This window comes from Acomys russatus, chromosome 27 (assembly GCF_903995435.1).
Source record: "Acomys russatus chromosome 27, mAcoRus1.1, whole genome shotgun sequence".
NCBI classification, from domain to species: Eukaryota; Metazoa; Chordata; class Mammalia; order Rodentia; family Muridae; genus Acomys; species Acomys russatus.
In genome coordinates, this window is record NC_067163.1 from 36680524 (window position 1) to 36696318 (window position 15795).

Below are 15795 nucleotides of genomic sequence, written 5' to 3' on the forward strand. Positions count from 1 at the left end.
CAGTTGGAACATTCTGACCCTGGGTAATCAGAGACCTTTCTATATAACCCATATACTGCTGGACATTGCTCGTGTGCAGCTTTGCAGTTCAGCTTAATGCTTGTGGCTTGGCCTCAGTGCACTAGACCTCCCCACCTTGTATATTAGAGATGTAGTTTTTCTTTTATTAGCCTTTTGAATTTACAATGCAAGAGGCTCTAGGGACTTTGAACAGAACACCCACTCCGTGTTCACTACTCCACTCATCTGGTCACGGCCTCATAGCTTCAGATTCATCACACAGCACATTCTTTTCTGCTCCCACTGACCCCTCTTCACAAAGGACTCTATCTGGAAAAAAGATGCTCTCCCCCAGGCTCTTACTGACCTTTAGCTCTTGCACCGATAGGGCACCCTTTTTATGGTTATAGATTTGTTTGATTTTAATTTTGATTGGATTTTTGCCTAGACTTGCTACTTTAGCTTTTGTAGAGTATTTTCAAAACCCCCTTTCTGTTTCCTAGGCACTGAGATTATTAGTAAATGCCTCAGAGTCACAGCCTCAGTCACTCCCTTCAAATGGTCTCACCCTGAGAAGAAACCGCCTCTTTTCTTCCCACAGACATGACGGGCCCAACTCTTCATTTTTCCTCCGTTAATATTTCACATACTTATTTTTCCATTCTTACAGCTGCCCTAGACTTTGACAACTGGTCTACCCGACTCTCCCCGCACTCACTAGTAAATCTCTAAAACACTACGATTGTGATACTCCTGCACTTAAACATCTTCAGTAGATTCTCATTCAAAAGAAACACCGACTAAGCTACACTCTCAACAAATCTATGTCAACCGAAACCATGTGCAGTTTTCCAGAGCTTTAGAATGTGACTTCAACGACCCTGTTTAAGATAGATTCCTTAGTTGAATGTTCAAGTATAGTCACAGATGGTCTTTCTCATCTTTCCAGGGTCTTCCACTATTATCCTACCCTGTTTCTCAGTAAGTATATAGATTTGCCCTTAGTCTTGAATCACAGTAAGCTTTCCAATGACAGACTCACATGCCCTGTATTTCACTGCCTATCTTATACACTTAATAACTGCAATTTCTTTTTACATGAGCCAATAAAGACAAAAACAAGAAAATCTATGTATTGTTGCTACCTGCTGTGACCATGCTTTCTCTACGATGGGAATTTAAAACAACCTATCCATCACTATGGTAAGCGACAAACACCCTCAGCACTGAACATGAATGCGGAAGTCATTCCTTGATCCTCATTCTTGACGAAGAACATGCTTACCAACAGCAAGAACAGAACAGGGAGTCACTTATACTTGGATGGCGTGCTTATTTGGCCTTCTGATGTTAATAACAATGCGACTGGTAACACTAAGCCTAAGGTTTTACATAAGTATTTCTTAATAATTATCTCAGAGGCAAATTATTATTTCTTTGAATTCAATAGCAATGTTGCCAGTAGCAAATCCTCAAAAATTGGGATGACATTAGCGGAAAAAAAATCCAACATCATAAGCAGAGGAATCAAGTTATCTTCAGGATGACAGGGCCTTCTCATGTGGAGGAGCTTTCAAAGTGACCGAGAAAGAGCAAAACCAGAAAGACAAAGGAACCTGCTGTTTGGTTTTTATATGATATTCTTTGAAGTGCTGAGAGGATCTTGAAAAAGGGATATGAACAGACAGGAGAGGGTGGGCTACTCCAATTTAAATTGCTTTGCTTGGTTGAGCTTCTCTTAAGGGACAGAGTCTGACCTGTGTTTATTCCATGAAATCAGAAAGGGCGGAAGTCTGCAGCCATTTTGCCATACTCTCTTTCCCCTGAACTCTAAGATAGCATGAGTTCAGAGGAGGTAGACAAGGGCAGACCTTCCTCTCGTATTTCAGGCCTAGCCCTTTTGAGCATGGAGCACAGTGAGAGATGGCCCTAGGAACCATTTTCCCCCCTACCTAGGATCACATTCAAGAAAGGTGACCCAATGCCTCTTTCTCTGCGTAGTCACAGCCTGGGTAGGAGAACTGACAGAGTGACAACGCACAGGCCTTGAAATAAGTCATCTAACCAAGGCGGTCCAGAAAGAGCTCCCTTAGGGTTCAAAGGATTTGTGCAGTGTCCTTCTGCCTTTTAGAATCGTGCACTGGCTGATAAACATGGACATCTATGCCAGTTTTGAGATGTAGACATGCTAGACAGTTCATCAAGAGGAATTTTTGCTCTATAGAACTACACATGCCTTCATTATCTTGTTTGTATTCTACCAGTGCTAAAAACAGAGTGTGAACACATCCTCCTTTATTCTTTGTTCTCTCTCCCTCCTTTCCTCTCTCTCTCTCTCTCTCTCTCTCTTACACACACACACACACACACACACACACACACACACACACACACACACACGCATGCACGCACGCACACGCCTGCCACTGGTAGCCAGGCCGTCTACATTCCTTTCCACTGTGACGTCATTCACTCCTAATTTAGCTTCCTCAGGAGCGCCCACATCATATCCACATCTCAAGAACTGGTTTTCACCTAAGGTCTAACCAGTATATTTCTTTCTCTTTCTTTCATTATCATTTTAAAGACCATGGTCTTTAAAGTTCCCCAGGCTGGTCTTGAACTCATGGTCTTCCTGTCTCAGTCTTCCAAGAACCGGGATAACGGTGTTCAATAACATACAAGTTCCCAGGCAGCCCTTTGGATCATATGTAACACAGTACATGGGGCTTACATTTATACCTTCCAAACATGTGCCCTCTGCGTATTTCTGTGGTTTTCCAATCTACTTTGTCAACTCCATTGGGAAAACAGGAAACCTACCTGAGATGGTCCTACCTACTCAGCTCTCAATGACGACCATTTCCTCTTGTGATTAGGGCCTAGTCTGGATTCACTCCTTCATTCCTTGTTCATAACTTTCTTTTTCTCCCTATGCCATCTATTTTTCTCCCTTAAGTCCATGCTTACACAGTTACCAAGCCGACCATGTGGTTTCTTTATCGAACCCCCCCCCCCACCCGCCCCAACTCCATCTTTCCTCCCCATCATGGAGGATTTCCCGGGCACTCCAACTCCATAGCATGCCATCTAAGCCTTACTTGAGGAGAACCATGCTCTGTCGACATCTCTTTCTAGTCTCATCTTCCAGTGTCCCCATGTACCTTTCATGCTCCAGTCATTCTAAAATGCATGTTCGTCCCAAACCTGCCATGTGCAGCCTGCCTGATATCAGGGCTTTGCTCCCGTTTGCCACTTTGTCACTTCTGGCTGACGTGTGTCTGTTTCTTCAGACATAGCTTAACTGAGATGTACATTTTGCCTCGCTCTTGTCCCCAGCAGTGCCGGGTGAGCAACACCGTCTTAGCCCTTATCATAGTTATGCATATTTACTTATGTGTTCAGCGTCCAGTAGATGCTGAACTTGACTATTCTCCTGCACTCAAGTCAGTACCCGCCATAGCTCATATCAAGGGTGTGTGTGTGTGTGTGTGTGTGTGTGTGTGTGTGTGTGTGTGTGTGTTGCCAGGGATGTAGTGGACAAATAGGAAATGTTCCTTGACCAAAGGGCATGGACAAAATCCTCACCTCACTAAAGCCTAAGAGGTTTGACATACTTGCCAGCATTCAAGAGCCTTTCTCTTCCCTTGAGGCAGCAAAATTGCTCCTTTAAAATAGTGTTTCCAGGAGGGTAGTGTCAGGTGGGACACATTCACACTGAACCAGCTATGGTCGTGGGATAGGTTTGTGAGATATGCCTTGAACGTTATGTTAAAGGGAAGCCTTTATTAATAAAATCAATCGGGCATGAGTAGGCACATAACGGGTAAAAAGAAACTGCTGGCTACAACCCATCTCACTTACTCAAAATTAGAATAACTACCTCAAAGAGCCACCGGACCTTCCTTTAGGTTTTTAGCTAGTCATCCTAAATGCCTTTTTGGTTTCTATGGAAACAGTCTGTTGCATTTGCATTCATGTAGATGGAGATATTAGAGGGCCATGTTGCTTCTCCACACTACAACAATCTTTGATTTTTGATTTTATTGCCACAGCATCTTCTGGGAGGGAAGTTTGTTCTCCCAACTTCCAGTCAGGCATATGCTTGTCTTTATAGGGGCCCAGCTCATCCTTTTCTTTTTTGAGTTTGACATAGGATGAGTTCTTTCTTTCATAATGTTCATAATGAACTAACATTCATTATATGCTTAAATTAATTGATCATCTATTTCTTATATTTTTGGTTGAGAGCCTACCCTTTAACGGCTGAGCCATCTCTCCAGCCCGATCATCTATGTATTAAAAAAACCAACACTTTTTAGCCTTTGATTTTTATATACATTTTTAATCAAAAGGCCTAATTATGTAAAAAATTCTTAATTTATATCAAACTTTATATAGGGAAGAAAATGCAAATCCTTTTTAGGTAGAACTGGAAAGTGATACTCTTATTTCTTAAAAATAAGAAATAAAATTAAGATTTTATGTGTATGCGTAAGTACTCCTGCCATGTGTGGAGGTCAGAGGACAACTTTGTTGAATCATTTTTCTCCTTCTATCAAACTCAGGGCATCAGATTGTAGCAAACACCTTTACCCACTGAGCCATCTTGCTGGCTCAAAGTAGTATTTGTTTACACCAGCATCTGTTCTGTCTGTCTGTCATATTTGTCCCCATGTGTTTACTAGATGGAGTAATGATGGATTGGAGAGATGCAGTGAGCAACAGAAACATGTGGACAATGCCCCAGTCCTCTAATCTCTTTCTTAGGTCAGAGTCCAGAAGAGAAGTGTACTGCCCTCAATGCGTCAACATCCGCAGGCTCTAGACATCTGGCAATGTCTCGTGGGCCCAGATGTATATATACACGAGAGGCTTTCTCTCTCTGCAGTGCTTTGCTGGGAAAGCTGAAGGTGACTTGGAAAGAATGAAGGGCTTCTATACAGGTTTTTGTTTTACTCTCCCAGGATTGAGTTGCAGATGACACACGGTTGTAGAACATTCTTCTCTTCACCTTCAGCTCCATGACAGTGCAAAGGGAAGGCTGCCCTGTCCTGTCCACATGAGAAGCTCTTCTTCTTCTCAATGGTCACTTAGAGTGGTGAGTGTGTGCCCTGGTCTCTGTTTTGCAAGGGAAGTCAATGACGGGGCCGTATGAAGCACCTAGCCAATGTAGAAAGAGTGAGTCTACACTTAGAGGCTGAATTACTCATTTTTGAGCCATTATCGAGCAATTTAACACCCTAAGAACATTCATTTGCTAAGTGGACCACACTGGAGGAGCTAGCATAGCTTTGCTGCAACTGACATATCCACATTAGACCTCATACGCCACACTCAGAAAAACTGGTTACTGTTTTTTTTTTTTTTTTTTTTTTTTAAAATCTGAATTACACAGGATTTTCTTTTTCTTTCTCCTTTGAGACCTGGACAGATTTTTTTTTTTTTTTTAATCTAGACTATAGAAAAGAGTTGGGATAAATCAAATATTGATGAAAGTATAGCCCTATAGTATTTATGTTTGAAATGTGCTATAGCTACTACTGTAGTCAATTGCCTACACAGTTCTCATTGATTTCCTGGTATACACATTTTGGTTCAAAAAATTAATGCAAACCTATTAGAGAATTAAACAAAACAGCAAACAATGAAAAGCAGGGCAGGATCCCCCACGATTTTCAGTGATTTGCTGGTGAAATCTCTTCTGAGTTGGCCCTGAGCTCCTAAATGCTGTCCTTCACAGAGGAAGAAAGACACAGGAGATACTGAAGGGAGCCTTGGGGCCACTGGACGGTGCATATTTGTAAAGTGAGGACTTAGTTTTCAGTGCAGTTTTCGTACAGAAGTAACAATGACCTGTGGTTTGTCAGGTACTTTTCTCTCTCTCCCTCCCTCTCTTCCCCCCCCCCCTCAAATTTATTATAATTTATTCTGATTACATTCTGGTTGCCATACCCTTCCTCCGCCCTATAGGATTGAGGGTTATCCTCAATCCTGTCAGATGGAAGCCACCTCTAATCAATTCCTTCGTCTGACGTGATCAAAGGGACACCTGTGTAAGAACGCAGCAGGACACCCCTGTTGGGTGATTCCAGCCGATTCAGTATCAACAAGCAAAGGACAAACCTTCCTAATTTGGAATAATTACCTTTGAGTCTCCTTACTTTATCTGTGCCTTCTGTACACTGTTTTGGATTAGGAAGCGCCCTGAGGGCACATAGCTAGCTGGCATTTACATCCTGCTCTTCTTTGAGGTCCCCCCCCATCTTCCCTTGTTCTCCTAGGGTATCAGAATAGGTGGGGGTGGGTGGGTTGTGGGCTGGTGCCGTGGGCGCAGAGTTAGGCTCATTATAAAGAAATGGTTCCGAAGCTCATTCTGAAATTGCAGAGCTTGAATGAGGGACAATAAAGAACTCAAATGAGGAGCTGGAGACCCATATATACCTACATAAACGGGAGGGGGGGGGGGCGGGAGCCGAAACTCATTTATTTGCTCTGTAAATCTGAATATAGCTCACAAAAGATCACACTCAGCTCCAGAAATATTCAAACTCCCAAGACAGGAAAATTGCCACTAGCCTGCCGGTGTGTGCATGTGCACATCAGCTAGAATGCATAGCTTTCGCCTACGTTGTCTACTTCACCCCGGAGAGGCGCCTCTAGATATCCCCAAACCCTTTGTATTTTATGTGGGCGAGCAAGCGGAGAGCTGTGAAATGCCGTTCACTAGTAAATAATTTATTCAATCGCCCAATTCCATACACTGGATTTGCTTCTGTGTGCATTCAATTGTAAGAACTATAGTTTCACTTTGGGTATGAGCTTTTTAAATAATACATTTTTTAGCAGGTGACATCTTTGTGGTCTCTCTGGAATTACTATAGCTAAGAGACTAAAGTACTGGGCAATTGTTTTTAAAGACTAAGACATGTTGTTTTGCAGGGTGTGGTGGCACACGCCCTTAATCCTAGCACCCTGGAGGCAGAGGCAGGCAAATCTCTGTGAGTTCCAGGCCAGTCTGGTCTATGGAGCAAGTTCCACATCAGCCTGGATTCCATAGAGAAACCCTGCCCCATCCTCAGCCCCACAAAACAGGACTAAGACTTGTATGTAGGCTTATCAGTGTACAGCCACACAGTGGGCTTCCTTTCTGGTGACCATTGAGTTAGGAGAAGAGGAGACTTGAGACAGCCACTTATAATTATTCATCCCTTGAGACATATTAGGTTAGCTCCGAGACGTCAAAGCTGAGTGAAAGCCACCATAAGTTGTATTCTAGTGGCATGTCTAAAATACCAGCTATTTTAAAAAGGAGTCACAACATTCTTACAATTCCTGATTGTGTCATGGTCCTTTTTGTTGTAGGTAGTTTATTGTATACACATATTGTATATATGTGTATATATGTGTAATAATATAAGTGTATATGTAAAAACTAAAAAAAGGTTTAATTAATAAAATTAAAAAAATTTTTTTAAAAAAAGGAGTCACAATAGGGACAGAGCAACTACAGGTGCCATGGAGAGAAACTGCTGCAACTCTAGTTTTTGAAAACAAGTCTCTCATCCTTGAGAAACCACTCAAGTATCCTCTATTAGAGTCACTTGCCTATGTTATTGGTGGCTGATAAAAATTTCAAGTTGGGGATTGGGAATCAAGCCCCACCCTGACCCCCATCCTCTCTGGTATCAGGTACAAACATACTGTACTTGTATTTGAATGGAAAAATGTCTGCCTTCCCTTTAATTTTTCTGGAGGACGATTTTGCAATTATATTTACGTACAGAAAACTCAGCAGTGTATACATTTAACCCAGTTTAAAAGCGGCAAGCTCTTCAGCCTTTGCCTTTTCCAGCTTGGCAATATGAACCACAGTTTTAGGACCCAGGATTTGGCTTCCCCAGTAGCCGTGGATCTCATTGTATCTGTCCTGGTAATAGGCCCTGATAGCTTCCACCAGCTTAGCCCAAATGCCTTTGTCTTCCAAGTTACCCAGTGCGAAGGCAACTGCGGCACATGTCTTCCTGTGGACCAGCCGCCCCAGCCTGGCCCTTTCCTTGACAATGCAGTGGCGGACTCCCATCTTACAACACAGGGCAGGCAGGAAGGCCACCAGCTCAACGGAGTCTACATCCTCCAGGACAATCATCACCAGCTGAGCTTTTTAACTCCCCACTAAAGTGGTGACTGTTTTGACCGTATTTGGAGCCAGTACAGGTGGCCTCTTGGCTGGGACGTCCCCTTTGCCAGTCCAGGTCAGCAGCCTTAGCTGCTTCTTCTGCTTTGTCTCCGGCCTGTACCCGTGGGCAAGCTTAAGTAGCTGGGTAGCTGTTTGCTGGTCCAGGGCCTGGGTGAGCTGGTTAACAGCAGGAGGTACTTTGAGCCGCTTATAGACCAGGCACCCTAGCCACACCACAGCCTTATGTATTGGGGACAGTTGATGAATCTAGTGAGATCACGTTTGGGCTGGGTGTCCTGTCCAATGCTACGGTCCTTAGGCCTTTTCTCAAGTAGGATTCACCACCTTCTTGGCCACCTATTTCTTCACAATGGCAGGGGCCGGGGCCACCTTCTTCCCTTTGGACACCTTGCTTGGCTGGAGGACAGAGAGCTTCCTTTGTAATTTTTGTTTGTTCTCTGCCTCGCAAGGAAGGAGTCTAGCACCTATAACGGTTTGGCAGGAAGTTTTTCAGTGAGTTTATCTTTAACTCCTACTTTTGGGAGACAGGGCCTTGCTATGTAGTTCAAGCTGCCCTCGAACCTTTGCAGTAACCCCGACTGGCCTCAAACTCCCAGTCCTCCTCCCTCTGCCTCCTGGTCTTTGGGATTATGATGGTATGTCGTCACAGACAGCTATACACACAGTTCCTACTGCTCTTGCTCCTTAAAAGTAGTATTTCGGAACAAAACGCTGCTGATACGAAGTCTTTACTTTTCTCACTCAATTATTTAAGCAACAGGATCAACCGAGGAAGTTCTTATAATATAAAGAAAAAGATGGCAAGCTAACAAGTCCTACTGCATAAACATCAAAAGATGGACAAGAAAAATGGGAAATATCGACACTTTCTGTATTAACGATTGGTGCAGAGGTTTGAACCATCCCAGAGAGCAAGAGATTATTTGTACAGTATTTTTCAAAGGCACTTTGGAGAGAGCCAGCTCTAGATTCCATCAGATTCTGCTCAATAAATGAATATTCACCTGACTACATCATTGGCTTTTGTCTCCAATCTTTCTTCAATAAAAAACTATGAGGAACACTGTGTGTACACAGCAACATTTCATGAGTTGTAGGAGCCATGGAAAGAACAGCTTGCATTAAAAAAAAAATATATATACATATCCATTTTCTCTGTACTCACACCAGTACTGCAAAATCCTAATGGCATACCAAAGTTTGTACCAACAACAAAAAATAATAAAATGAAAACATGCTAGGTAAGTAATTTGAACTCTCTCTCCTTAAGAATTTCTTTGGCAGGAACTATGGCAACCATATTTTTACAGTAGGCAAATTGATTGAGTCCAGGTTTTCCATCTGTTTCTATTTGATAAAAGCTTTAATTTCAGGCTTTTTAAGATACTAGGCTAGCTGAGAATCTGGCCATAAACAAATAGGGATTTGGACTGAAAGCTGCCATTTCTTTGTATAAAGTATTTATGCCAAAAGATGATTACAGGCCATTTACCAGCTTAAGGGACTGGTGTGGTGAAAGTCACAGAAAACATGTTTCTCAGCTGGCAATGATTTTTTTTCTCCTTGCTACAATCTCCTTGTGGTTTTGGTAAAACCCTGGCTATTGTCAAACCCATCAAGTCCTCTTTTTTATGAACTTACTAAGTATCTTTCTGTGTCTGAATTAGACACACAGTACTCCAAAAACAGGAAGTAGGAATTTTACCAAGACATCAGTTCAGTAATAACTGCAAAAGCCAAGGAAGGCCCGAGGAGCTAGTTCCCATAAGTATAAGAAGGCAAAGGGGTCTGTGATGAGAACAGATTGCCAGAACACAGGCTGGCGTCTCAAGAGGAAGATGAAGGGTTAACAGGCCAAGACTGAGGCACCAAGAAGAGGAACATGGAGGGCCTTAGTTGGGTCTGAGGTAAGCATGCTAGAAAGATGAGGGACAGGGCTCTGGGCTGGTAACTGCAGGCTGCTTGGCTCCCTGAGTCCCCTGAGGAAAACATATGGGGCAGACACTCCTGTAATTTCATTATATCCTTGCTCCCAATGCAGCTAAGGGCAACAGACTAAATTGTAAGTAAGGATGGCTCCTAGCAAGGAGAGACCATCCCAGACCACCCTGTAGACAAGTAGCTAAACGTGATACAGCAGCAAAAGGCTGCTGCTCTGCCTTGGTGGTTGGGACAGAGTTAACTCTGCCACCGTAGAAAAGCTACAAGCTGATCATGTAAATGTGAGAACAGAGACAGTTTAGTAAGATGGACAGACACTTGCAAGGCTGGCAGGTGCGAACACTGGCCCAGCGACTAACAGGTAGTAAGTAGACTGTTAAGGTCAATGCTGGAAGTCAGAGATGGATAGAGCTAGGATTCAACCACTCCTAACTGGGTAATTTCGTAAACAGCACATGACTGTTTCTCTGGTTGGGCCAGGTGGGGGACAAGCACTCATCATATCAGTGTCATGGCCCAGGATAGTCCAAAGATGAACTCTACAAACAAAACTGCATCATCTTGTCAGGGACTCAGAGGCCCCATCCCACACTAAGGAACTCACAGCAATAGCCTGTGATGGTCAGGATACAGTTGAGCAGGGACTGGTCAAAGCGCCTATGAGTCGAAGTAGGGCTTAGCTTTGCCCATTTCTCACCTCCAAGGCTCCCAGACAAAAATGTGCCATTCTATGAGAAGGGGTCTGGGAGGCCTGCCCCAAGAGGACAAGCCCTCTGCTTCGTGTGTTCAAGCCTAGGGAATGCGGCTGTACAGGTTCTGACCCTTGGATGAAGAGGCTCCTTTCGTCTGTATGTGCAGAGTAGCAGCAGTGCAAAACCATCTCATTTGGACCTGGTATTTCTGGATCCCTCAGGCCAACTACTTTTAGATACCCCCTTTAAAAACGCATACATGCATCTTGGTGATTTAAAAGATTATATATATATATATGTACATATATATTGCTGAGAACATGTAGAGGAAAATAATACATTTCTTTTAAAAATTAAAAATTTGAGATGAGGTTTTTTACGACGGAGCTCATTCTGATTTTTAACCCACTGTGTCACTCAGGTAGCCTTATCAGTTCACCACAGGCCTCATCCTCCTGAGCGCTGAAATTACATATATGTATTAGTGTTATTTTTTGGGGGTTAGCCTTGGCTGTCCTTGACTCTCTTTGTAGACCAGGCTGGCCTCAAACTCACAGAGATTCGCCTGCCTCTGCTTCCTCAGTGCCACCACGCCCAGCTGTGTTACCGATTTTTTTTTTTTTTTTTTTGGTTTTGTTTTTGTTTTTAACCAACACTTCTGTTAAAACTAGCTTGCAAATACGGAACATATTCTTAAAATATACTTGAGAGAGTTTGCGTGGTTATGGTTCAAATGTTCTCATAATAGTTTTCTGAAATAGTTACTTTTGCTGTCATTCTTCTAGCTACACTTTCTAACAGCCGCACAAACGTGGTGTGTAACGAATCTGTCCTGGAGAACACATAATTATGACTGGCTAGAACAGTTGCTCTCAACCCGGCGTGTGCGTGCGTGCGTGCGTGCGTGCGTGCGTGCGTGCGTGCGTGCGTGTGTGTGTGTTCTAACGACTGGCCATTTCAAAGGGACGTATACCATATATCCTGCATTATCAGATGTTTCCATCTCGGTTCATAACAGTAGCAGTAGTTACGAAGTAGCAAAATGAAAATAATTTTATGGCATATGGGGGATCACCACAGCATGAGGAACTGTTTTAAAAGGTCTCAGCACTGGAAGGGTGAGAAGCTGTGTGCTCAACAATGCTTTCCCGTTATAGTCACAAGACTGCCTTGCTAACCAAAGCCCCGTTCCTGAAAGTGCTTTTACTTCTCAAAGGCTATTTTCTTTTTTTAAACGGAGAAGTATGTCTTCTCTGTGCACCATGCTTTCTTTAAAAAACAAAAAACAAAAAACAAAACAAAACAAAACAAAACCACCCAAATTTGTTTAAACTCGTCCAAATCCACCTTACTGATACAGTGTATCCATTTCTTGGATTTTCAGAGCTTGGGTGAATTTGTGCGCCCTCAGTAAACCCTCCTGTCAGCTTTCAGTTCGTGTGTCGGGAATCACCCCATGGATAACTGTGCAGGGTCAGTTTTGGACGCAGCAAGGGCGCAAGCTCAAAAGTGACCCACAGAGCAGAGTTCGGGTCTTCAACAGTACTGGAAGGTTAGCTCTGTTTTCCCTCCCTCCTTTCAACTAAAGCGGATCCCTACCTGCGGCCCTACCATGGCGGAGGAGGATCCTCTAACGAGGAGCAGCGCTCTCCCGCCCAGGCCCATGAAATGGCTGCGCCCCTCTTTCTGCCTGCTCCCTCTATGGGAACACACCCCGCTATCACTTTGAAAGGCCTGCAAAGGAAGCGCCTTCCATTAACTTCCAATTTATTCCTTTCCCATTGAGATCCCGAAATGAGGAAAAGGCATGCTAAAAAAAGAATTTTAATGTAATTCAACTGCAAAGGTTTGTTCCTCTGACAAAATCATGCTGATGGGGGGAGCATTCATTTTATTAAAAGGGAACCTGTCCAAAAAAAAAAAAAAAAAAAAAAGAAAAAAAAAAAAAAGAAAAAGAAAAAAGAAAGAAAGAAAGAAAGAAAAGCCATTCAAAGTACAAGAGAACAAAGCCTTCTGGGTGGGACCCATGCCAGAGAAGTCGTATAAAAAATATTTGTGTATTGGTTGACTTTTCCTGGTGAATGTTACTGTGATTTTAGTAGAGGCGCGCTCCTGGAGAAAATACTATGCTTCAGTATATCACTGTGAAAAATCAAACTAAGGGACTCAAAATACTCATGCCAAGGATGAGGCAGCATCTGTCAACATGGCATCTTGGTGCACCTAATTTCTTTCATCGCTTGTGCAAAGTTAGTCAGGTGAACAGGCAGCTGAAAATGATTTTACACATGCGCTCACTATAAAGTACACACAGCATAAAATATACAGCAGCTAATTTTCATTTCATCCTCACTGACCTCACAAAATGTGACCAGAGAGCGCCCTGGCTCAGCCCCCTCACCACCTCTCACATGCTTTCAAATGGTGGCCAATGTCCTGCTTTGCATTTGGTTGCAAAGTCCTTTCTAAAGTGTGGTTTATCTTTTTCCAATAACAGATCATGAAAGGCTAAGCCCTCTATTCGATAAGAGTAGCATTTGCAGTGCTGAGGTAACCAGCCAAGTTCACTGTAAATGATTTTCAAAGTTTTTCTTCAATGAGAGCTTCCACCACAGTCAGCTTTAGCAACCAGGCAAATCCAAACCCAGAGGGTTTAGGCCTAAAACCAAAGCTACAGATTGTTCTCTGAAAGGTTTGTCGCTAATCTGCTAAGTGTCCTCGGGGCAAAATGTCAGTTCCTAAAGAGAGGTAAATTTACCATGGCGCTAAATGAAATTTAGTCTCTGACGAGTTTTGTATGGGTCTTTTCCAGAGCTGTGCATCTAATTTTCATAATTTTATCTTTTTCCCCCCAAAGAGGGATCTAAAAATTATAGAAACGTTAGGACCTCAATAACATAGTTCCTTCCAATCCTTAAGCATGTAGTATTTGTACAGTACTATTACGACACCCATATTTTATAATCAGAGTGAAATTTTCATATACTTACTCAAAAAATGTGGTCCATCCAGTTTCATCACTTTTGGTGGCTAAAAGCCCACTGTTGCCATGGTAAGTAAACAAAACTAGCTCCAGTCCTTGGGCGGTCATGCTTTTCAGACACCCGTTGGTGCCTATGGTCAACCATATCACTTGGTTATCTGGAGACACCACTCGGACGGGCATCCGATTTGGATCCCTTCGGATTCGGAGGGTGTTGCCGTTACTGTCTGTCACAGCAGTGACGTCGTTGTCATTGCTGTAGCTGAAGTTATACAGGTAGTCGCCCGTGACTAAGCTCACAGTGTACTGGTGGGTACCATTGGTGTCAAAGATATAGAGCTCTTGGTCGGTTGGAGAGGCCACTTCATAGAAGTTCATAGAGTTAAGTAAAGGCTTGTTCTTGGACACTGCCCGGATCCGAATATTTCCCAGATCTGCAATGTACAGCGTACCGTCTGGAGAGGCGGCTAGGGAGGATGGTGCGTTAAGTTTGGCATCTTTGGCATAGCCATCTCCGCTCTGGTAGCAGTCGCAGTTGGCGTCATTTTTGCAGTCACACTCTGAAGGTATTCCAGCCACTAAGGAGATCTCCCCGTCTGTTGTGACCTGCCGTATTCGGTTGATTTTCTTTTCATCAGTTTCCGTGATGTAAAGGACCCCGCTGTAGGACACGGCGATGGCAGTGGCTGATTCCAGTGTGGTCTGAACTGCACGCTTCCCCACGGGGTATTCTACTCCGGGGACCTGGCAGTGCATGGGCCGTCCCGCGGCGATGCGGACTTGACGGTTTTCGGTGATCTGTAAAACTACGTTATTATCCAGGACGTAAATGGAGTTATCCATGGGGTTGATGGCAAGATCAGTGGGCCATTCCAGGCGTACCTTAATAAAGAAAGAAAGAAACGATCTGGTCAGTCAGTTACTATGCTGCAGTGAATCTGCTAGGAGGGTAAATTAGACCCATTTAGGGAAATTAGCCTTAATTTGATAAACTGTTTTAAAATTGTTTTTATTTCAATAGCCATGTTAAAACAAACCTAAAATGTTTGAGTGGAGATGAATGTAAGAAATAGCATCTTATTTTAAAATGCAGTCAGTGCATGGAAAGATTTGCTGGTTATATTGTAGCCAGACAGCAAATGCACATCTATGTAGATATTGCTGAGATATGACCACATATGCTCCTTGTAGTAGTAATAACAGCCAAATGCCAGGGCATCCTAGGTTATGAATACATTAGTATTCTATTGTGTTCTCAATCAGGCCAATAGTTAAGTTCCTAATTCTAAATAAAAGCCTCCTGGGACTAATCATAGTGTGTTTTCTCTTGTACTCAAGGAGCCCATGCAATCAAAAGATTAGGGATTTAAGCTGTTTTGTTCTTTTTGGAGTATGTGCACGCTGCCACTTTAGTGGAATTTTATTACACATGCTTAGCATATCTTAGCGCTAATTGTTCTGTATTTCCCTGAATTCATCAAATGCAGAATTACATTAAAGAATATACATTAAAACAGAACAGTTTTATCCTAACCACTCCCATGCCAGATAGAAGCAGTTTAACACCACTGAGACAGAGCAAGGTGAGTCACTCTGAAGCAAGACAAACAGTTGGAACAGCTGGGCTTAATACAGTACCTGACTGATGTGCATGCTGGTGTCACAGGTTAAAGGTCGCGCTGACGTGAGGTCATTGGAGCCCAGGAGAGTTGATATGATCCCATTTTGATCAACCTTTCTGATCATGGTTCCGTCAACAAAGTAGATCAGTCCATTTTTATCGATTGCCAATCCTTTATCCAAGAGAAGCAACTGTTACTCTTTGGGTTTTTTGTTTTGTTTTTGTTTTTTAAATGATTAATTTTGATTAAATTCTTAGGCCCAGGGACAAATTCAAAATTTAGCCCTGGGAATAAAATGGGTGGTAGGTAGCAGGTAAGGCTGCTGATGGTAAAGTCTTAAGAAAACATGAAAAAAAA

At 43.0% G+C, this 15795-nt stretch overlaps 1 protein-coding gene across 1 annotated transcript in view; it reads right to left on the bottom strand.

The window, feature by feature from the left end:
* Tenm3 (teneurin transmembrane protein 3) overlaps window positions 1–15795 on the bottom strand; it is a 505702-nt gene that overhangs the window by 30092 nt on the left and 459815 nt on the right. The window contains exons 22-23 of the mRNA XM_051169939.1: window positions 15455–15609; window positions 13824–14698 (exon numbers count right to left, since the gene is read on the bottom strand). Coding sequence (XP_051025896.1) covers window positions 13824–14698; window positions 15455–15609 — 1030 coding nt within the window. The remainder of the gene's footprint in view (window positions 1–13823; window positions 14699–15454; window positions 15610–15795) is intronic.